The 22,195-nt window shown below is 50.4% G+C and overlaps 12 protein-coding genes across 12 annotated transcripts; 2 read left to right on the plus strand and 10 right to left on the minus strand.

The window, feature by feature from the left end:
* Nucleotides 1–303: 303 nt before the first annotated feature.
* PHYSODRAFT_328972 (hypothetical protein) lies at nucleotides 304–1,803 on the plus strand (the record flags this gene model as incomplete). The annotated part of the gene is made up of 4 exons (XM_009525340.1): nucleotides 304–549; nucleotides 604–723; nucleotides 803–1,411; nucleotides 1,477–1,803. 4 exons carry the CDS (start codon nucleotides 304–306, stop codon nucleotides 1,801–1,803), a joined length of 1,302 nt encoding a protein of 433 aa, XP_009523635.1.
* Nucleotides 1,804–3,860: 2,057 nt separating this feature from the next.
* PHYSODRAFT_488007 (hypothetical protein) lies at nucleotides 3,861–4,766 on the minus strand (the record flags this gene model as incomplete). Its single annotated transcript, XM_009525341.1, has 1 exon — nucleotides 3,861–4,766. One exon carries the CDS (start codon nucleotides 4,764–4,766, stop codon nucleotides 3,861–3,863), a length of 906 nt encoding a protein of 301 aa, XP_009523636.1.
* Nucleotides 4,767–4,888: 122 nt separating this feature from the next.
* PHYSODRAFT_377759 (hypothetical protein) lies at nucleotides 4,889–5,584 on the minus strand (the record flags this gene model as incomplete). The annotated part of the gene is made up of 1 exon (XM_009525342.1): nucleotides 4,889–5,584. A coding segment is annotated over one exon (696 nt), but the record flags the coding sequence as incomplete, so codon positions are not given.
* Nucleotides 5,585–6,223: 639 nt separating this feature from the next.
* On the minus strand, nucleotides 6,224–6,406 carry PHYSODRAFT_380851 (hypothetical protein; the record flags this gene model as incomplete). Its single annotated transcript, XM_009525343.1, has 1 exon — nucleotides 6,224–6,406. A coding segment is annotated over one exon (183 nt), but the record flags the coding sequence as incomplete, so codon positions are not given.
* Nucleotides 6,407–7,178: 772 nt separating this feature from the next.
* Nucleotides 7,179–7,533, minus strand: PHYSODRAFT_373568 (hypothetical protein; the record flags this gene model as incomplete). Its single annotated transcript, XM_009525344.1, has 2 exons — nucleotides 7,179–7,330; nucleotides 7,386–7,533. Coding segments are annotated over 2 exons (300 nt in total), but the record flags the coding sequence as incomplete, so codon positions are not given.
* A 158-nt stretch (nucleotides 7,534–7,691) lies between these two features.
* On the minus strand, nucleotides 7,692–9,721 carry PHYSODRAFT_259672 (hypothetical protein; the record flags this gene model as incomplete). The annotated part of the gene is made up of 6 exons (XM_009525345.1): nucleotides 7,692–7,699; nucleotides 7,758–7,892; nucleotides 8,274–8,741; nucleotides 8,818–9,448; nucleotides 9,502–9,525; nucleotides 9,650–9,721. 6 exons carry the CDS (start codon nucleotides 9,719–9,721, stop codon nucleotides 7,692–7,694), a joined length of 1,338 nt encoding a protein of 445 aa, XP_009523640.1.
* Nucleotides 9,722–11,412: 1,691 nt separating this feature from the next.
* PHYSODRAFT_454671 (hypothetical protein) lies at nucleotides 11,413–11,712 on the minus strand (the record flags this gene model as incomplete). The annotated part of the gene is made up of 1 exon (XM_009525346.1): nucleotides 11,413–11,712. A coding segment is annotated over one exon (300 nt), but the record flags the coding sequence as incomplete, so codon positions are not given.
* Nucleotides 11,713–14,013: 2,301 nt separating this feature from the next.
* PHYSODRAFT_488907 (hypothetical protein) lies at nucleotides 14,014–14,754 on the minus strand (the record flags this gene model as incomplete). Its single annotated transcript, XM_009525347.1, has 2 exons — nucleotides 14,014–14,094; nucleotides 14,116–14,754. Coding segments are annotated over 2 exons (720 nt in total), but the record flags the coding sequence as incomplete, so codon positions are not given.
* On the minus strand, nucleotides 14,749–14,910 carry PHYSODRAFT_462817 (hypothetical protein; the record flags this gene model as incomplete). Its single annotated transcript, XM_009525348.1, has 1 exon — nucleotides 14,749–14,910. A coding segment is annotated over one exon (162 nt), but the record flags the coding sequence as incomplete, so codon positions are not given.
* Nucleotides 14,911–16,017: 1,107 nt separating this feature from the next.
* PHYSODRAFT_328975 (hypothetical protein) lies at nucleotides 16,018–16,439 on the plus strand (the record flags this gene model as incomplete). Its single annotated transcript, XM_009525349.1, has 3 exons — nucleotides 16,018–16,029; nucleotides 16,071–16,202; nucleotides 16,248–16,439. The coding sequence occupies 3 exons, from the start codon at nucleotides 16,018–16,020 to the stop codon at nucleotides 16,437–16,439; spliced, it is 336 nt and encodes a 111-aa protein (XP_009523644.1).
* A 415-nt stretch (nucleotides 16,440–16,854) lies between these two features.
* PHYSODRAFT_328976 (hypothetical protein) lies at nucleotides 16,855–17,181 on the minus strand (the record flags this gene model as incomplete). Its single annotated transcript, XM_009525350.1, has 2 exons — nucleotides 16,855–17,062; nucleotides 17,153–17,181. 2 exons carry the CDS (start codon nucleotides 17,179–17,181, stop codon nucleotides 16,855–16,857), a joined length of 237 nt encoding a protein of 78 aa, XP_009523645.1.
* Nucleotides 17,182–21,264: 4,083 nt separating this feature from the next.
* PHYSODRAFT_259625 (hypothetical protein) lies at nucleotides 21,265–22,120 on the minus strand (the record flags this gene model as incomplete). The annotated part of the gene is made up of 2 exons (XM_009525351.1): nucleotides 21,265–21,575; nucleotides 21,649–22,120. The coding sequence occupies 2 exons, from the start codon at nucleotides 22,118–22,120 to the stop codon at nucleotides 21,265–21,267; spliced, it is 783 nt and encodes a 260-aa protein (XP_009523646.1).
* Between the last annotated feature and the right edge of the window lie 75 nt (nucleotides 22,121–22,195).

Here is a 22,195-nt window from a genome sequence, read left to right on the forward strand (position 1 = left end):
TACTGACTGTGCCACAACCAAAAACAGCTAGGAATTCGAAAATGGTCTGAAACTGAACAAGAGATGGTAAAACATTGTATTCATGATCGAACTAATCAATGTGCGATACAACTACTTTTGGGCTTACAGCTGTAACTGCGTAAGTGGAGTAGGTGGTGGTAAGAGGTGCCATGACGATCTGTGCAATCAAGGCTTCCCGGCAGCTCTTATCCATCCAATCCGCCTAGTCTTCTGAGCACCATCCGTTCATCTGGCGCCGAAGTCACTGACCGTACGGAAAGACGTCGTCATTTTCAGAACGGCATGACAAGCCAACAGCCGTCGGTCACCGACACCTTAGCGCGGCTGTTAGCGCGGGAGGAAGAGCATACCAACTCCCTTGCGCTCTCCCACCATGAATTCAGCGAGTATCTGGACCACCAAGAACAAGAACCGACTGACGAAGACGACGCTCCTGTCATGCTGTCTTTCGTCCACGACCTGGGCCCCAACGCTCTCAAGTCCATGACGAACTTCACCGAAGACGAGTTCTCGCTGCTATGGGAGCAGGTGGAGGAGAAGCTTCTACCAGCCTGAAATCTTGGTCGTGGCAGACGGCACAAGGTCAGCGCTAAGGACGCGTTTTTCATGTCCCTGACAGTCCTCAAGCATCACGACAGCTGGCTCAAACACGCGACGGACTTCCGGATGCTGCCGCCAACGTTCGAGAAGATGGCCAACAAGGTAAGAACACGTCATAGTGCAGACAAGAATGAGCGCATGATATTTGACTCACTGTCTGTGCATGTAGGTATGGTCTTAGGTGGAAGAAGTGCTGATGGAGCGCAACGTTACGAACGTCACGATGACAAGCCAAGAGCGCTGCAACCAGCCGTTCACCAACTATCCCTACGCGCTCTACGCACTGGACGTCAAGTTCCAACCCGCGTATCGACCATCCGGCCGCTTCACTGAGCAGAAACACTACTTCTCAGGAAAACACAAGTTGTATGGCTTCAAGATCGAGTGTGCGGTGGTACCACCAGGCTTGGCGGTGCATGTGTCGAAGCACTACCCTGGATCTGTGTCCGACATAACCATCTGTATGAAGAATCTGGAAGTGCACAAGCGGCTGCTGCACAAGACGACTGCTGAGGCTGAGCGAAACGACTACGGAGAAGGCTCGACGTCGTTTGGCAACATATGGGGTGTTCTGGCCGACAGGGGTTATCAAGGGCTCGAAAAGTCTGTGCGCGCCATCATACCGAAGCGTCGTCCTCGTGGCGGACCTCTGACGTACGACGAGGAGAGTCGTAACCGGCGCGTTTCATCGGATCGTGTTTTGGTGGAGAACTACTTTGGCCGCATGACAACACTCTGGCGCGTGGTGAGCACTACGTTCACGTGGAGTGAGGCAAAGTTCGACAGGATCGTGAACATCGCGTGGCACTTACCAACTTTCACGCCAAGCTGCATCCTCTACGGGCCGATGACCAGGATCGGTACTCGCAAATTTTGGCGCGTTACGTCTCGATGTCTGAGGCTCAGCGCAAAAAGCGCGAGCGCGATCGCGTCGTTGCGGAAGCCAAGCGAGCCAGTGCCCGTTTGTCCGTCGAGTCCACGGCTTCCAACTCAAGCTCAAGCTACCACTCAAGCATGCGCGCGCGCACACGACCCCAGGCCAGCACAACCGGAGCCCGCAACTCTTTCAGTGCGACGACAAGCTCCTCGCCCGGATCAAGCCCATGCTCTGGTCTTAGCGCGATTCTGGGCTCTCAGACGTCGACTGTTATGGGCTCCCAAGAACTCTCGCAGGAGTTTTAAGCTCATGAGCCCACAGTAGTGAAACTTCACTACTAGTTTTCTGCATTCAATACATACATGCATTTTGCTTGCAATCGTTAATATGTGTTCTAATTAGATCTAATCACTCTTAAGGGTTTTAGACACTTAAACAATGTATGCACCATGGATCATCGAACTAGCTTGACATTTGTATACAAAAAGTCATTAGAAGTATGTATGAACAATCGATCATTGAAAAGGCATAAGATTAACACCAAGTATTCGACTTAACTTCAGTAAGCACGTTCCATCACCGAAATTAGTCATTTGGATGCACCTAAAGCTAACTTAGATAAAGTATGCACAGCCAGTCACGGTGCTACTCGAATAAGATTTTTGGGTTGACGAAAACATAAGATTATCTTATAAACCTTTTAAATTTTATAAATTATAATTTTGTAGAGATATTTATTCAATGTAGTCACTGTCTGAGTCGTGCGCACTTTCCGGGGATGATGGCGAGGATGCGGTGATGTCAACGACATCAGGCACCGGATAAGATGCTGGCAGAGGATAAGATGCTACCGGACGAGTAGGAACAGGTGCCTCGTTGACAGAATCCTCGATGTCGGCGCTGAACAGGTTGAGGAGAGCCCGACACATGGGACAAACAGCGTGACTCCCATGGCGCTGGTACACTTCAAGCAGACAAGTTGTACAAAAAAAATGCTGGCACGATGTCCCCGAAATTGGGTCCTCTACATCTTCGCAGCATATAGCACACTCGAGGGTTGCTGCCGGCGGAGTCGCCGGAGGCGATGCAGCGAGGGCAGTATCGCTGATCATAGATTCCACTGTAGCCATTTCGATAGGGACGGTGGTTGACACGCCATCGGCAGTAGTAGCAACAACAGCGGCAGCAGCCTGTACCTGGATAGACGTAGATGCTCCGTGTTTTCGCTGGTGATATCGCTCCCGCGCTTGGGCGTTGATTTGCTCCTTCGCCAACGATGCACGGCGAGGCTTCTGGCAGACGCGGTGCTCGAGGTGTCGGCGAAGGCTGCTGATGCTGGAGAACACCTTCCTGCAGAGATGGCATCTGCGCGCCATTTTTGAAATGAGAGCATTCAAAGAATCATACAAGGCCTTATCTATATTTGTACTTAAGTACCTCAGCGGGCTGAACCATCAAAATAAGCTCTCAGCTTTCTTCTTTTAGCCTTGTTTCGCTGTTGAGCTCGTAATTCGAAGCTGCACTGTTCAAAGGAAAGATTCTAGAAACTGATTATATTCGGAGCGGCATCTTATCATGGAATGCTGTAGTCTTTTTATCTCACAGTTGCGCAGTTAGAAAATATATCGACGGCGTGCAGATATAGCGCTCCTCTCTTCTAATTTCGACTTTTTGCTTGCTATTGGTATACACGCTATAAATTATAACTGAATTGCGCAGTACATAGCCAACTAGTTAAGTCTTCTACTATAGAATATTGGAACGGCGTTACGGCAACATGATTACGACAAGACGACAGCTCTTACGGCACCATAGCAAGGGTTTTTCCACTTAGCAAACACCACACCAAGCAACGTAGAGGTTGTATGGTATGGTGCTTGCTATGTAAAACTGGGTTTGCGGTAATCTATCGGCGATTAATTACGGAAACTGCAAAAGTTACCGAGCGCACTCCAGAATATCACAGTAGACATCTAGAATCAAACGGATGTTGGTGCACACTAAGCGTGAAAGAAGATGGAATCAGGCGACCTTAACAGTGATGCTCTGCCGGCCTCACCGCTACCGCCCACGACCGACGCAGGCACGCGTCTATCGCGAGCTCACGGGGTGAAGATTTGCAAGGGTCTGTTGATGTCTAGGCTCAAGGCAAGGCAAGGAGGAAGCTTTCCGTCTCGCAACGGTGCTTGGGGTGTCTGTGCGTGAAACCGGCTACGTGGTGTCGTACGGCGTAATGCTGCAACAGTGTTTCGAGGCTCTACTCGAGCAAGACTAGGCCAATACTTCGCGCGTGTTGTGAGCACGAAGAAAACATCAAGCCGATAACAAATACAACGGCTTTGAGGTCACAATTGAGCTATATTCAAGTCTTTACGATTGCCATCAACTCGAGGTCGGTTACATCTACGGTCTTGGCTACTTGGTTCGCTATTGTACTCACTTCAGGTTGCATAAGTATCATCCACATAATACGTAGTCGCATGACGGCAACGTCATCGGCTGAAACTGTGGCCTCGGTAAATCGGAAGTTATCCTTCAGCATGCAATACACCTGGGCTATCACCATAACACCGCACGACGTTCCATCGGGCTGTCTAGGCGCATCCAGCCACACACCATTCTCCACAACAGGATAATCCACTCCAATCATTGTCTTCTCGTGCCAGCCCAGCAGAAATGGCGCTACCGTCTCTTCGTAGGTATCTTCGATAGTCGCTCGATATTGCGGATCACACAGCGGCTCGTAGAAGTAGGGTGTGATTGACGGTGGTTCAGCCTGGTACGTGATACTGACAATGATGACACCCCAGTGTATGTTGCTCAGATTAACTGGCAAAACAACAAAATGCATGCTCGAAATGCGGGTCTGGGGCGGGTCAGGACAGCAAAACGTAGCTGCATACGTATCCAACGCGTAGCAATCTCCGAGCGCGTCACAGATACATCTGACAGCGAAATCAATGATCGTATCAGACAGCATCTCCTTGCGAGCAAGTATCCCAGCCAATCTGTCCAGCTTTACAGTGCCTGCGCCGCTTGCCAATCGAAATGTGGAGCTCAGAGAAGCTCCTTCAAGCTGCTCCAGCACTTCGTTTGCCAGGGCCACGTGCTTGGCCCCTGTGGTGTCATCTGTGAGCTCGTCCGAGTCCGTTTCCACGTCGAAAAGCTCAGGATTGACCGTCATTGCGTCCCATTTAGTCGACGGTAGCCAATGCGCATCCTCCTTCCACGCATCAAGCTTGCGGACAACGTTGTAAAACTCGCTCATCCTGTACACTGCGGCGCTGAGCAGTACCAAACATCAACACAAAGCATAACAACATAACAACATAACAAGCAACATTGTGAGCACCGCATAATACAACATACTGAGCAACTTGGTGACTACAACCTGGTGAACTGCGGGGTTCCTCCGGGGAAGTAGGCGATGATCTCCTCGGTAGTGCCCTCCGGATGATTGTGGTCCGCGGTTTGGTTGAAGTACTTGGACTTTGATCGCTTCATCTTCTCCGCTTTGACCACGGCTTCCAACTTGACGACGAGATTCTTTGGAATCACAAAGTTGTAGTCGTAGTCGTCATCGTAGACGTGATCGCGCTTGCTGTGAGCAACGCGCGGGTTCATGAAGTCGTCGTCCATGATGGTTGGGTAGTTTGCCAGGATTCCGCTGACATGGTTGCGGTCAATAGTGTTGTTTGCCCACTCTAAAACACGCGACAGCGACGGCACATTCTTGTCTGGGAGGACAATTGCAGCCAGCTTTTGAAGTTTCGCCCCCTTTACCAGCTTGGTTTGCTTCAGTTTGGTTCGGGTAGTGTGGCGCACCTTAGGTTTCTTGGGAATACGTAGCACCTCCAGGATCCCTCCCTTACTTGCAACTTTTGCTGCCGTTTTAACACGTACGGCAGCTTTGGTAGGATAACACTTTTTCTTCGAGGATAACACCGCTTTGGTTGAGTACAGCTTCGGCGTAGAAGGCGACGTTGCTTTGGGTAGAAGCGGAGGGGCAGTCTTGGACATTGACGCCGACTTAGTTAGCATTGCCCCACTAGTCTTGCTCGATGTTGCCGCCAATGTTGCTTCATTGTTTTCTGCTGTAGCCTCTCGCTTAGAGGCTGCAGCCGTGCTGTCGGACCCCGCTTTATCTTGTTCCAACTCCTGGATGAAGTTCATGCTGTCAATTAAATCAGCCGGCGTGATGTCGGATGCGGTGTCAGACGTGTCTGGATCGTCGGATTCCTCGCTTTCGTCAGGACTGGTAGTAGAATCTGCCTCAACGGTCTCCAACCCGCTTCGAACAATGTCCTTCCAGGACTTCAAGGCTGCGACGAAAGCTGGGGTAGCCAATCCTGCTAGGTGCTCCATCACAGGCTGGAACGCAGCTTTAGCGTACCAATATTTCTCTTCTCATGAGAGAACCACAACGTTGGCACGTTCTCGTCGACGCATCTTGACGTAAATAACACCACGTTGCTTTCGACGGCGGCGCCCGATCTTCTCTGCGGCTTCTACATCATGTTCATGTTGGGGTGGTGGCTGTGTTGCACTTTGTGTTGCTTCTGTTGCACCTTGTGTTGCTTCGGACTCATCCAGGAAGACGTCGTTTTGGGTCAGACCGTCATGCGCCCAGGCATCTCCAGCTTCTTTCATGGACGCTTGAACTGCTTGTAGCGCTCCGATACCATCTCGAAGCTCTTTCTCCAGCTCGGACATTGCGACCATATCCCAGCGCTGCGGGACAGTCGACTCAGGTAGATACTCGAACCGATGAACACGATCAGCGATGAACACCAAATGCTGGTATGGCAGGTGATGACAACAATAGAATAGGCATGTGCACGTCCACTCATAGACGTTGCATACGTAGGTATTCCTCCGAGTACTGAGTTCCCACTCGCCCACAGCGTCCAGCTTCGTGCACTTAGTGTCCGCCAGATACACCATGAAGCGGTCTCATTGAGAGCGCACTTTAGACAACGGGTAGTCGCTAAGACGCGCTGAAACGCGTGTCAAGAAGTCAAGAATTGCGCCTGGGTGTCGCGATGTGGACACGTGCTTCCTCATCGTCGCGAGCACTTGGCGAACAATAGTCCCCTGGTGCGCTAACAGACCGCTAATAGTCGCATCCAGACGAGGTCGTTTGCCGAGAAGCAGCTTCACTTGGTCCCAATTTGATTAAATCCTGTTGGTTGTAGTGTTGCCAGCAGAGAAGTACTTTCCCCGGATATAGTTAGCCCACATCGAGTCGCACTCTTTCCAGTTTGCCGTGAAATATTCCAGAAGGGCTGGGCATTTCTTCTCACAGACCTTCGTAAACGATTCCAGCTCTAAATTGAAACTTCTCTCTGTGTTGCTGATGGTAAACGACATACAGAGCAACCCAATGAGCAACACAGTCAGCAACACAATAACATAGAACAACATTGAGTAAAACATAGCAAGTAACATTGAACATTCAATCCTCTCGTACCAGTAGATGAGCTTTCTTGAATGCATGCTCCATCCGCTCGCGTTGAGACATCGTCAGGTTGTACTTCGGCCGTCTGCAAACCTTCCTCCAGTACGTAAGGGCGTGAAATTGGCACAAAAGAACCTTGGCGTCAGGAAACACTTTCTCCAGTACTCGCCACTCCACGAAATCCTTATCAATCGAGAACGTCTCAATTGAGGCCCATGACGGATTGTGACGCTTGAAGAACTCCAAAATGCGTTCCATGGCCCCGTCCTTCTGGTCGAGCGCGAGAAAGTCAACCACAGGAATGCCTCTTCCAGTTGCTGACGTCACTACAAGACTTCCTGTATGTTCAGCAAATGATCGACAAGCAATAACATCTCATTAGTATGCGAGTTAGTTTATACATAGAAAATAATAGGAGATAATACAAACCAAGATGGTAGCCTAAGTTGTTAGTCCCGTGCGTCCAATCCATGACTAAACTATCGCCCCATTGCTTGAAGCACGCCTTCTGCACTACAGTTTGCATCGCAATGACGCAGGTGATGTCCATCTGATCCTGCACCAGCAGAACGTCATGATCACCGACACGAACAATGTATCAAGCAGCAATCGGGTCCGTTCGAGAGTCGTAGACCCTAGTATTTGTTGCAGTATATTTCTCGTTTGCTGGGGGGTGATGATCATACCTGTAGATATTAATCAATCGAAATACAAGGACGTTAATACCCATTCAAATTAAACAGCTAGAAAAAACAACAGATCAAAAACTCCAGAAGTAGAGCGTTCACCAGGAACACCCACCAAGCTTGTCCGAGAGGTACCGGTTGATCGCCGGCGTACTGGTTTGCACCTCGGCCATGAGACCGAGGTCCTTGCGAGCGGCTGCTGGTAGCGGCAGGGCCGCGCTTGTAGGACTCGTAGATGGTCTTGGTGGTCCTGTGGTTGTGCATGTAGATCTACAAGGCGCATAGTTGTACACGTTAGCATCTAAGCCCTCGAAAAAATATAGATACGAACAATACCTTCGTCTCTGGGTCGGTGCACACCTTCCACTTTGCCACACCGTCCTCAACATACTTGACAGAGCGCACAGTGAAGCTTGCCTCGCAGCCTGTGTACCGCTGGCCACTCTCCCGAAGGCCTTCACCTCGCGAAGATTGTTTAGCGCCGTGGGTGCACCACATCGTCTTGAACTTGTGGGTGAAGTGATCGGGGAGCTTTTGGACCCCGGGTAGACTTAACAGCACAGTTAACAACACAAGAAGCAACATTAATATAAATAGAAGCACCATACTGTAACAGCAACATAACCCGTACCGTCGTGGTTCCTTTTCGATTGCGAGCTCCGAACGCGGTAGAACACCAAGTTCGCGTCTTGATAGGCATCGAGCGCTGCCTCGAACTCGCCCCAATTGGCGAACGACTTCTTGGCAAGAGGTGGCTTCAAATTGTCGACTGTGTTGTGCGCCTTGACTATCTTCTCCCGCTCCTCCAACGTTTTAGTGCGGCGGCGCTCACGATGACGTGGTAGCGGCTGGTCACTTGCTGACGTGACAACAGCCTGCGCCTTTTCCTTCCTCCCACCTTTCGCACGTTTGGGAGGTGAAGCACCAACTCCACTTCGACCCGGGGACGGCTTGCGCTTTCGTGCTGTAGCTTTCTTCCTAGCCGTCGTGGAAGAAGCAGCGGCTGCCGCACGGCGGGCACTCGACGCTTGGACAGCGGCTTCAGCTTCGGCTTCTTCCCGGGCTGCGCGTACAAATTGCTGGATAGATTCTTCGAAACCTATCTCAATATACACCAATAGACATTAGTACAACAATAACGCTCAACATTGCAAACAACACATAGTACAACATACCCGTCACTTGCCGCTTGCTGCCAGCGCCTTTGTCGTTGTCCTCTGCCACCGAGTCCTTGTCCACCACGTCGTTCACCGTCTCTTCATCGTCCTCACTGCCGAACAAGTCATCATCGTCGATGACGGCAGCAGCCACGCCACCGTCCGACTTGGCCTTCACGTGCGTGGCGGTGGTGTCGTCATCGCCATCACCGAACAAGTCATCATCGTCCACTTGTTTCTCGTTCGGACCGACCGCATATTCGACGGCGGACATGGCGCTGTTGCCCGCCATCTCTTCGCCTTTCGCCTCCTCGTCGTCCTCCACGTCCTTCACCTCCTCCTCGTCCTCCACGCTCTCCTCCTCCGTGTCCTTTGCCACCACTTCGTTCGCGTGCTCGTCCTCCTCCTCCTCCGAATTCTTCGCCTCCTCGGCGTCCTCCTCCTCCAAGTTCTTCGCCTCCTCGTCGTCGTCCTCCTCCGAGTTCTCCGTAACCTCCTCGTCGCCACCCACCTCCGAGTTCTCCGTACCCTCCTCGTCGTCGTCCACCTCCGTGTCCTTCGCCTCCTCCTCGTCCTTCTCCACTTCCTCCACGCTGATCTCTTCCTCTTCGTCCGGAATCACCTCCTCCTCGACATAGTCTTCGTCGCCCTCGTCGTCTTTCGTGTAGCCGTGGGCCGCTTGGACGTAGTCAACGGTCTTACGTGGCCGTAAGCTAGTGCGACGCCCTGCAACAAAACTTGTTAGCAAATGATATGGGTAGACGTAAGTTTTTGTGTCGCACCTTGTTCTCCGGCCCCCCTTGCTCTCCGTGTGCGCGGCGCCCTACAGCACAACTTGTTAGCAACTGACATGGATGCGCGTAAGCTTCTGTGTCGCACCTTGTTCTTCAGACGCCTCCCCTTGCGCTCCGTACGTCGCCATCCCCGACGCGATGGTACTGCTGCTGCTTCGCGTTCTCCCCGTTGACGTAAAACAAAATGGGAGGCTACGGCACGTCGTACCTAAACGGAAATAAAGATATCACAAAAATCATATTTTCAGCTATTGACAATTTTCACGTAAGATAAGTTGCGATAAATTACCAGCAACACCTGTGTTGCTCCCAACGAGAAATCGTCGAGTTGTAGCAGAGTTGCCGTAATGACTCCCAGAATGAACGCAGAATATTGTGTGAACTGGGACTGAAACTGACGATAACACGCCGACAGCAGCGGCGCTACAATTCAATTCTTCGAAAGAGCTATATCAGCACGCGCCTTTTATGCTTGGCTAGAAGTTAGCCTAGTGTGGAGCAATGCGTACGCGCTACCCAATAACTCTACATGTATCCTTGGGCAAATTGCTGCCGTTGATTCGTTGGCAATACGTTTGCGTATTATGTGTTTTGGCATGTATCATATCATATAATTCATATTAGTAGGGCATACTAACCGTTTATCGCTTCTTCGCACACATGTTGCGACAACGTATTGCCACCACGACATCGATTTGACCAAGGATACATGTAGAGTACATGTAGCTCTACATGTATCCTTGGAACGCAGCAGCCCATGCATTGCCCGGTCGACGCTATTATGTATGTCTGTATTTCTGCATACATGCAGTAGTAGAAGGTTGAAGAATACTACTAGTATCAACTTCCCAAAAGTGGACATTTCCGTGAGGTGCCTGAATGTTTCTCGCTATGCTATGCTTGTTTTATTCTACAAAGAGTTTTTTGCGTAAGATACTACTTCTACTTTTGTAGAACAGTATTAGTAGTGGAACAAAACAAAGCAGTGTGCGCACTCGCTAGCGATATATTCTGTGCTTGATACAAAAATTAATATCAAGGCGCATCTGCCGGATCAGAAGCAGTGTCCAGGCAATGCGTTCACAAGTTTGGGCGCGCTATGGGGCTCCACCATGAGCTCAGCCATAGGTCCTTCACGAGGTGGTCGTACTCACCGACGCGTGTCAGCGGAAAACAACGCCAAGGCTGCTGCACCCAACGCACTGCTGCAATACATTATGGAGCTGAAGCACAAGTTCACCAGCTCTTTGCGCCCAACCAATACTATTACGAGTACGAAGATCCGGGTAAACTCGACCCGCTCGTGGTACATGCAGTATATGCAGTTCGGCTAATCGCAACTCTAAAAGGTTGGCATCGTCAAGAATATCGCGATGCTACGTACAGTAGTGTCTTGTGTGAACCTGCGTTTTACATTCGTCACGAGGAAATATGAAAAATCCACAGCTTTTTGAGGGATAATCCACAGCTTTGCGTCTCCAGTCCACAACGATTGACGACGGAGCTGGCCGATGGGTACAATAACAGGCTGCCAAGGACAAAGTCGCGTCAGGACCACCAATCTGCGGCGACGGCTGTACCATTCTTGAGGTACATGTATAGCGAGCTACGGTACTTCTTCAGGTACCCAGGTCGGAAGCACATGCAGCTCAGGGTTGTGAAAATCCCCATATTTTTGCAAGGAAGGGTGGATTTTTCGATTCTGTCGGGTGGGTCGGGGTTTTGGATAAATACAACCTAACCCTTCAACTGCAGTCATGCAATGGATTAGGATAATATCAGTTGATATTAGTTGAAATAGGTTATGGTGCCACATTTTAAGATCGGTCTTGCTCTGCGCCTTGGCAGCGGGGTTCACGCTGGACGTGGGGTAGTTGACCTGCTTGGCGGAACCCTGCGCGGCGGCCAGGGACTCGTGCAGCGCCTCCTGGATCTGCTTCTCGTAGTCCACACCGTAGATGTCGCACCAGGCCTTCTCGCCCTGGGAGATCGGCGGCACGCTCGTCTTGGCGGAGCCGCCCGAGGTGGCGGGCGTCTGCTGTAGTACGCGCGCGGGCGTGGACGAGCTGATGCAGCGGGCAGCGGCCTTGGGTAGTCGGAGCGAGTTGCGGGCCAGCATGGCTGTAGTTGCTGTTGTAGTTGCTATGGGCGGCAGGTAGCGGCTTGCGGGGTGGAGAGTGAATTTGGATGTGAGCCAAACTCGAGTTCGCCGCGCCTCCAATGCAAGTGATGAGCGGGTTAGAGACGCAAATAAATGTCTAAACATTCGATTTGAGTCCTATAACAATTGCAGAACATCATTTCACCTTCGGCTTTCCTCAAATATTAGCGTTTTTACATGCATTTGGTGTTAAATTGAGTATAAAAACTAATAAATAGTGCTTAGTCAATGGGTGGATGGGTTTTATGAATATCCCCAAAAAGCCCGACCCCGGATGACTTGGGGTGGGTGGGTGGAATAAATGGTTTATTCCCAATTCGAAAAACCCCATCTCGCAACCCTGATGCAGCAGGTGCTGAGTGTGCAGGTTCGGGCGTCTAGCGAGGGGGGGGTGTTTCAGCACCGGAAAAATCGGCTGTAGCACCTACACTTAAGTGAACACCACCACAGCAATACAAAAAAACACCGACATAGCAAATATAGCATATCCACGGATGGAATAGGAGTTTGTCATCATACTCACGTGTAATAACACCGACATGAAGGGGTTCAAGCACGTATATTCGTTGCCTATGTACACATAGAGAAGTGATCGACTAGCTCATCAGATTCAACGCGATTGCCACCACGCATCAATCCCTCTGCGCTTTAAGCGCTCAGTACGGCAAATCCGCATGACCGACGGGGGTACGGCGGTAATTTGGCCAAGCTCGAGGACCCGACAGTCCCGGGCGATGTGGCCGTAACAAACTGCTGCAACACCTCCCTATCATGAAAACCAACCTCCGCCGTCATGCGCTAGAGTATCTTAATCATCTCACCCGCATTCACGCGTCGCTTGTCGTGCACACTGTGAACACCTTGGCGGGCGTCTCGACATTTGACGAGGATCCGTTTAACGATTGAACGGGGATGTGGTCGAGGACGTCCACGAACTTGTCATGTACGAGCGTCGTCACACAGACTAAAGCGGGATCAAGCCGCACCTGAGCGTCATCGTGTAGACAATCCTGCGCGCATACATGGCCTGGAATAAACAATAGATGAGAATGGTCAGGCGAACATCGAGGTCACACTTGTAAGGTTGGCCGTCGGTAAAACTTTAACCTGAATTTTAGTGAATATCAATGCAACGGTATATTGAGAGACAAGTAGAATGAATAAAAGATGCGAGCAAGCATAATTCCTCTAACGCTTAGCGATAGTTGTTCGTGCCCGCTTATCATTTTGTAAGCGAGACTCAATCGATCGCTTTGTTGGTTTTGGTGCGCGACGAGAGCGACGAACGCCGACCTGCACATTTGTGTTCATAGGGTCCTCCGATGTAGTGCTGCGCCCACCACCACGTGGACGCTCGACTTGGTCTGCCAATTCGACAACAGGACAAATAGTAAGCCCGCTTCGGACGTTTTCGGGCTCACGGTCGTCCTGAGAGAGCTGGACCGAAAGTTGAATTGGGGCTGCTGGAAGAGATAGCTGAGTACTCGTATATGGCAAATCCGACACCGCATCCTGCGTACTGTCGTCATCACGCCCATCGTTCTGTTCTACCTGCTGTACAGCAGGGGCCGGTTCGCGATAAATAGTTTGCAGAAGCTGCCGTTCAGTATCGGGTTCAATTGTACTGCTGCCTGCAGCCTGATCCCGTTCTTGGGTTTGTTGCAGTCCTTGGACGCGAGTAGTGGGGGTATCTTCGGCGGGATCCGCTCTGACACCATCCAGAGCATTCGCGTCAACTACAGCTGCAGCTTCCACGCGCACCCGATCTGCGCGATGATGCGGGTGCACGAACTGCCTGCCATTGTTGCCAACGCCTGGCATATGCACACCTGCATGGATACACGCTGCAGCAAGATGACAACAGGCATCGTTTTTCTCGAAATATGGGCAAGGGCAAGCCTTGCTGCGGACATCAATAACCCAGCCCGCAGCGGGCATGCCTTCGAGTTGCTTGCGCCTTGTATTGGCGGATTTAATTGACTGCTTCACCGACTTCTTCTCTGTGGCGGTTAGAGCCAAAGGCCGATGCAGGACGCGGTACAAATCGGCCTGGACAGTCCCAATCGGATGCAGACGCTCTACGGAAATGCAACCTCGGCGGCACAAAAGCCGATACAGGAGCATGAGCCTTTCTGAGGCTGTAGGAAAATTGCAAAAAAACACATTTCGATGCAGAAAAGCAAGCCGCGCACCATTAAGACTCTTGATCAATTCATCGGGCGTATGCACATTGCTTGGGCACTCCAGTTTCAAACGCCGATGATACTGCTCAAGCGGATTATTGGTCGCAGCATATCCTCGCGGGGTGTAGAACGCCTGCCATTTAGCAAAGCGCTGGGTCTCAATCTACTGCTTTGTCACATGGTCTGTAAGTTTGCGGACGGCAGATCCTGCAGCTAGTCCCCTCCGCCTCCCCAAAACCCGCGCTTTTACAGCTTCAAAATCCGGCCGCAGTGCATAGTGCATGTCATAGAGATCTTCAAACACAGCTGCCGTGTCGTCGTAGGAGACGCGGAACTCCGCTGCGTACTTCCACACGTTGTTAGTGACATGGAACCAACACATTAGAACGGTAGAATGGGACAGCTCGGTCACGGATGCATTGAATTGGGCTTTGTCAGCGTCCATCATCACGTACTGAGGGGCAAAAGGTACATTGCAGATATCCACACAGACCCGTTTAATGTAGCGAAGACACCAACCGATATCCAGCTTCCGCTTCTGGGATGTACAGAAGTAGGCTAGCGGCACAAAGTGGCAACTTTGATCCGAGTAGCCAAATGCAAAGACCGAGTAGCCATGGATGGCCATGCTATGGGTACTATCGAGGTGCAGAATCGTTGTACAGTCACTGCGATTCTGTACCGAGATGTAATCGCGGATTTGCCGAATGCACGTCATCCCAACACGAAACGGGAATGCCTCTGATCCATCTCCTAAGCGCGACACAATGCTTGTGCTTCCCGGTCGCGCATCCGTTTGCGTGTCGCAAAGGATCATCATCTCAAACTCGTCTAATGTCGCTATATCTTGTTGCTCGTAGAGGTGGCCATTGCAAATCTCGATTGTAGGCGCCATTTCGTTCTTAGGATTTTTCCGTCTCCAATTTTTCACAAAGTCCACAACCTGCTGGTCTTCGGGCGGGGGCCCACGCATGTCACCTTCGTGCACCATGCTACAGATAACGGCAAACAAACGCGAAGCCGTCGTTTTCACACCCGAGCTAAGCTGCTCCACTATGAAGGTCTTCATCTCAGGCGTTAACTTGCGCACGATGGGGCTGGAGGACCCGTCGACGTCCGCCAGGTGGGCGTCGCGCTGAAAGACCTCCTGCACATCGGACGATTGGCAAATCTTAAACTTATATCGGCATGGACAGTCCCCCGGGGCATCAATGGCTGAGTCATTCTCGTCATCGTCTTCAGAGCGATGAGGATGGCATCGCCGCGATCGGTACTTTGTAGTCTGAACTCGCATCTTGTGCATGGCAGTAGCGAGAGCGTAGTTCTTGTTGAGTAGATGGTCGATTGTGCAGCTCGTACGGTCACTCCTCTTGATGCTTCGCCTAGGGAGGGTATCATGAAAGGCTTCAAACGCCTCAGAGGCGGTCGCCGATGCCCAGATCTTAGTCCACCTTGGTGATTCAACCTCATCTGCGCTGTCGGAGTCCGAAGAAGGTAGAGACCCCAGAGTGTCGGCTGTGTTTTCCTCACGGCCCTCCATGGCAAGTTGCTAACTGCTAAAAGGTAGTGTCCCGTCGCCTACAAGTGGGTGGCTGCTCTATTTTAGTCGGTGTTTTTCATTATATTTTAGGTGGTGCTTCCTATTTATACAGTGGGTATCCCAACACAATTTCTAGGTGCTGCTACACTTTTTATGGTTACACAAAACACTGAGTGATGGTGTGTAATCTCTCCACTCGCGTCTAGCGCGGGGAGCAGGTGGGTACAGGCAGCATCTATGGGTACGATACTTAGCTGGCTATTTGGGCAACAAAATGCAGTGTCGGCGTCGAGCTAACTCACAATACTGACGTTACTGTGGATGAAAATGCAGACTCCAAGATCCTGCTTGCCGGGCACGGGTGGCTCTGGGGCCGTAGAGGATGGCGCGTGGCCATTTTCCGCAGGTGCGCGTGCAGCGGCATACTTGTGTGGTTATAATGATGCTATGCTTGTAGGCTAACGTGCTATATTGATGGTGCTGTGAACGAATAGGAGGTGAAATGTGGATTGGCGCTCGAGGGGCCAATACACCCATGCCATGGACCCCATGGTACGTGTTGGGCGTGCTGGTGCATCCGGCTTTTTTGACAGCAGCACCTGGGCGCGCTATTCGTGGACGACCGTGAGCAGCAGCGCAAGAACGGCTGCATCGCGTGCAAGATCGGCGACTTCAGACTCAGCGCGGACGAGGTGCTGCGCGGCCGCCTACCCAAGGTGGCGAAGGTGGCGCGCCAGGAGGCGTACGACACGATCGCGGCCGGCAAGTAGTCGCGCGTCATCATGCTCGTGCGCTTGCCGCTCATATCCGACGCGTCGTGCGCGTTCGACACGTTCTGCGAGATGTTCGTGGCCAAGGACATCAACGCGTACCCCTACGGGTCGCAGCGGTTTGCTCCGTTCGCCTGCTTGTTGCAGGACAGGCTGCTCAGCGTGGCGGCGTGCGGACGGATGAACTGGTAGAGCTACAGCTAGATGCACAGTTAGGGTCGTTCATGTACAGTAATTCCTTTAATGCTATTAGAATATTTGCTAGCCATGGTCATGTAATGCGCGTGGACGAATAATGCAACCATATCTAGATTGACAAGTTGTTGCGGGTCATGGCAATACCTACTACTGCTAGTAGATACTACGTAGTATGTGCGTAGGATAAGTTTAATGCGTAAGAGAAAGCTTACATGTTCAACTTGTACTGTATTGTTTGTTATTCTAGTCCAATTATGCGTGGAGTGAAACAACATGTGCACCTAGTATCACTACCAACCATGCGTGCAGATGCACGACAACTGCCCTGAAGGGAGCTGCTCACGCGGAACAACAACAACCTATCGTAGCTTGCTGTTGTTCCGCGTTGAGCACTACGTAGTCAGCGGCGTCACTTGCTGTCCGCAAGTTTAATCCTCTCGCTGGCGGTGGCGTCGCCCTTGCGCTTGAACTTGTCCCGCGACGACAGCGAGTGGCGGCGAAACTCCGAGTGGACCAACGGCGACGCCTCGCTGTCGCTGAGCGCCCCCATGACGCTCCGCGTCGATGCTCTTGTGCTCGGCGAGCACCCCTGTGTGCTGCTTCCAGCTTCATAACCTCTATACAGCAGCGTAGACACGTCAGCATTTAGAGTTAGTACGTCAACCATGCCACAAAAGATGGGCCATAACACAGGTGCTCAGACGCACCTGCAGCCCACGCCAAGAGCGCGCTCCATCGAGAGGGACAGCCTGGAAACAGCCCGAACTGCAGCATCGAGTTTCATTTTAGCTCTACAAAACAGCGTAGAGACGCCAATTTAGAGAGTTAGTAGATCAAACAAGGCGTAAATGCTGCTGCTCACTACACCACAGTCACGTGCGGTGTCGAACGAAGATCGAGTCTACTGCCAACAAGGCGAATCACTGCGTTTGTTCAACGTCTTCTCATTGTACTATTGCGGGCTTCGAGCTTCAGCCCCACCAATATAGCGAATTAGGTAGTAAATTAGAGTTCATTAGATGTGTGATGTCATGGCCTAATAGTTCTGCCTGAGGAACTTGGCTTCTGCTGCTATCCTTGCGCTCAATAACACCAACAGCATCATCGACTTCACATTGCACTTCAATCGCATTTAGTGGTCACGCAGATAGAGAGAGATTCTGATTGGATCAAATATCAAGATAGAGAATGATGATGATTGGCTTAAATAGCTGTGGACTAGACATCCTGCATCTTGTGGATTGACTCTGGGAGCTGTGGATTTGCTCATTGAGCTGTGGATTATCCCCAGGTTCTGTGGATTGTCACCACCTGTTGTGGACTGACCTCGCAAATCTGTGGATTAAGATGATCGCTGTGGATTATCTCGAAGTGGGTCCTCCGACGTTAACTAGCCCTAACCTCAGCTCAATAACGTTGCAATAACAAGAATAACGTCACCCAAAAAATAAATGTCGCGTAAAATACGTGACAACCAAATCCCTCATTCAGGCCGGATTTTCCCTCAGGATTAAAATACTCATTTCAAGTGAGGTTTTACCTCGATTAATTTCGAACTTCAACGAAAAGAAGCTGTACTTTAGGAAAAGGGGGAGAATCTCAGCCCTCCATTTCAGAAAACCAGCTCGGACGGCGCAGCCACCTCCTGGAAACATTACGATAGCCCGCTGTTTAAGGGTGGGGCAAGCCAAGCGACTTCACGAATTACGTAAGTTTGACCTTGCTTCTTACAGGTGTGCATTAATGTTGCTTGTTATATGTGCATTAACTTTGGTAATTTGTTCTTGTTTATTTGGTAATGTATTAAGGCTGTTAAGGCAAAAGCGGCAGGATGCTCCGTACGAGCAAGCTGAACGCATTGGCATCGGAGATGGCCAAGCTGCGAGAGTCTGCCCTCCCCCCCCCCCCTCCCGCGAATACTAAAGGTAACGTTGCTCTGCGCTCTATTGTCTGCTAATGTTGCTCTATGATTAATAACACTGCTTCATTAATATTTATGTTTCTATGTTGTTTTGACGTTAGTATTCAGCTTCAAGCTGCGCGCCGCGGGACGACAAGGACGTGCGGGCTGAGAGGGAAGTCCACATCTAGCAGAGTAGTTCGGCCTGGTTCGCAATGACAAGAAAGGAGGCTCTACGAAGCACCAGCGACCAGACCAGGACGCAGCAGCGATGAAGAAGACGATGTCTTTGACAGAAAATCGATGCAGGAGGAGGCCAAGGTGGACAACCGGACGCTGGAGCGGCTTTGAGGACCGATGTAGGTTAGACATACAGAGTAGATTAATCATACTAGTGTTAACGTTGCTCGTAATATCGTCGCGATTACTATCGTTGCTTAACATAACGTTGCTCTTGGTACACACCCCAATTTTCTTTCCTAATTAGTACTACAAAACTCGTTGCATGTCTTCAACCTTTCGAGTTATTATATTATTACCCAACCACTATCATCGTCCAGGTCCCTGACATAATGTCTGCTGCTTCCTGTTGCTTGAAGTTATGTTCTCTAATTTCCAGTAACTCAATAACCTTTTTCAATATAAAAAAAATGTTCTCTAATTTCCGTACACCTATACGATTGTCGTCCTAAACGTTTGCGAAGCATTTGCGCCCAAGCGCTTAGGTTTAATCGAATGAGGTCGACACTATACGAAATATCGCCGAGTACTAACGTTGCTTCTCAATAACGTTGCATTATGATTAGCGTTGCGCATTACGTTGCTCCAAGATAACGTTGCGTTATGTTTAGCGTTGCGCATTAACGTTCTCCAAGATAACGTCGCTTTATTTTTAGCGTTGCACGTTAACATTACCCGTTAAGGTGACTTATCCTACTTCCTCTGTTCTTATATAAAACTAGTGTTCAAAGCCGTACTTATAGTTATCAACCGCCAAACTATTCAATTGTATTACCTGGGTCAGACGCATCAGCCATTACATGATCGCTATAAAACTTAGCAAAGTGCTTCACTATAATGAGAGAGGATAGCACTACGGTGACTTAGCCAGCGCGTAGTATAGGAAGCACATTAAATGGAGGCAGGATCACGCATCTGCATACTATACCTATAGATGTATTGAGTCCATTTTTAAGAAAACAGCGATGCATATGATTTAGAACAAGATCGCAATTTTGACCACCGTAGGCGGAGATGCAGCAGTGCGCGTCTCCGGGAGTAGGTAGCCGACTAAACCGCAACAAATTCAAATTCAAGAACAAGATCGCAATTTACTTTAATATCACTGCTATTAAATTACAGCACACAACTGATGACATGTCGGCTAGAACCTGCGACCTTTCTGGTAGATTAGCTGTGACGATACATTTATGCATCACTTCGACAATGTTACCCTAGATGAGTTTGATAATAGATTCTACGTCCATTTGTTGCATGTGTCGATGTGTGGTAGTTATTGTACACAGTAATACGTAAAATATAAGCATGAACAGCTATGGTTTATCGGCTAAGCAACAGGCAGCAATTCAAGTCTTACGCTTCTTAAGTTCCAAATTTTACAGCGACGTTAATAGTCGCAACGTTAACTGGTTTTACCTAACAATTATGATGCGCGATTGACGGTAGCACCACTCGTACTAAGCCTTTTACACTTCATACTGTTAATATATTGAAACCTATTTATTGTAGGTGACGCAACCTGGCAATGTAGTCATTGATAATCTGCGGATGTACTAAGACGGAGACAATGAGAGTATAACTGAACAGTAACCGAAGGTAATGGACGTGCACCTAATAGTTTTTATTTTATAGATTCTGACACGACTTTATACAGTAGACGCGGAACTTCCGTAGTAGACGCGGAACTTCAGCGTCTACTATTATCCCAGATTTTCTGAGAAGAGGTCAACTAGTTTGTAAGAGAATAATGCTTAAACTAGTCAATGCACGATGGTACAGCATTGAATGCATAATGAAAGTGTCCGTACATACTCTGTGCATTCTGAAACAATATCAACCATCGACGTGGACCTGGTATGTTACTTGATTTATCAGTAGGGTTTGCTGCCGTGCAATACTGTCGCCAACAACTTACCTCGAAGAAAGTTAGTGGGCGATGTGATCGAAGGGCAACGTTAGCGGGCAACGTTGCTGAGAGAGCAACGTTATCAAAAGAGCAACGTTAATGGTTTCGAAAACAAATATAATGGTCACTTTTAAAAAGCTTTTACGAGCGCTTGATTAGTTTTATACTCTTACAATAAGAACTACGTCTCGTTGTCGAAGAAGTACAGCCCAGAAAACCATTGGCATCCGCGATAAAACGTACCCATGCAGAGATAAATGAATCCGAACACCAGAGTATTCACATTTTGAGCCTCTGTTAGCATACTTTGCGCTCACAAAAGTGTACTCGTGGTGTGTGCCACTTCAGAACTCTCCCACCCTCACCTCAGTGAGCGGCTCGATGGATTTGCGCACCTCGTGAGCCTACTATGTACTCATTCAGCACAGATAATACCTCAGAAATAAATTACCTATGTGCAACACACCAGGAATTTATCCGATAAATTACAAGTCCGACCTTGTCCTACCATGTACCCATGTTGCTAATAACGTCGCAATAAGGCCCTAACGTTGCCGTAAAAGTGTTGTGACGTTGTAAAATGATGACTGATAACGTTGCAGGAACGCCATCGATTATCTTGTATTTCTGTAGATATTTTAGCCGTCCTCCATTCGTCACATCCGGTGGCCGACTTCAAGTATCAGTCGCATACATAGTACTGTACCGCGAAATTTACTCAAAACACGATCACGCTTTGCTGCGAACCCAGTCATGTCGTTTCATCTAACCACTCATTTCTTGCACCCGATCTTGTGCAGTTTCCAGTCCGCCTTCTGGCACTCCGGACTGCAGTAGAACTGCGCCTTGCATCTCGAGCACCGCAGCGTGCCGTTCTTCGAGCAGCGGTCAGCACCGCAAATGCGCTGGATAGATCCAGGCAGCATCATCTTCGCCGGGGCCTTCGCCCTGGCCAGCGCAGCCCCCGCCGCCGCGCCTCCATTGCCCGCAGCAGCAGCAGCAGCCTGCTGCTTGCCCTGCTGCACCCACGGAGCGTCACCCGACACTTCACTCAAGCGGAAGTCCATGCGCACAAAGTCGTCGTCTACAATAAAACACCGTTTAGAACTCTACAAGTACCTTTTGACCCCCCGATACTACCCCCCCCCCCCACTCACCGTTATCAAACACCCGTCCAATGAACGCGTCTCCCTTGACCTCCAGCATCTTGCCACACGCCTGGGCGATGGCCGAGGCGCGCACGTTCGTGGGCAGCGCCTTGGCCGTGCCCTTGTCGTCCACGTACATGTTGACGCCCACGTGCTTGGCGTCGGGCGAGTTGAGCACGAGCGGGATCGAGTCCACGAGGCTGTCCATCTGCAGCATCATCTGCAGCATCTCGTCCGTCATGGCGGCGCCCTTGGGCAGCTGCGCGAGCAGTTGCTGCTTGAACGTCTCCTCCTGCTGCTGCTGGGACGCGTTCGTGGCCCCCGCCTTGAAGTGCGCGCGCAGCCGCTCCGTCAGGCAGCCGAGCTGCGCCTCCTTGTCCTGGGGCAGCGCCACCGCCCACTCCTCCAGCTCCTTGCGCTCATCGGCGGGCACGTACACGACGTGGAAGCTGCCGCGCGTGGTCTCCTCTTCGCCAACCATCGTCTTCGTGTCTGAACTGCCTCAAATGGCTACACATCACAACGGACTCAGATTCAGAACTGTTCCAACTGATAT

The sequence above is a fragment of the Phytophthora sojae genome (genome assembly GCF_000149755.1).
Source record: "Phytophthora sojae unplaced genomic scaffold PHYSOscaffold_3, whole genome shotgun sequence".
Classification (NCBI taxonomy): domain Eukaryota; phylum Oomycota; class Peronosporomycetes; order Peronosporales; family Peronosporaceae; genus Phytophthora; species Phytophthora sojae.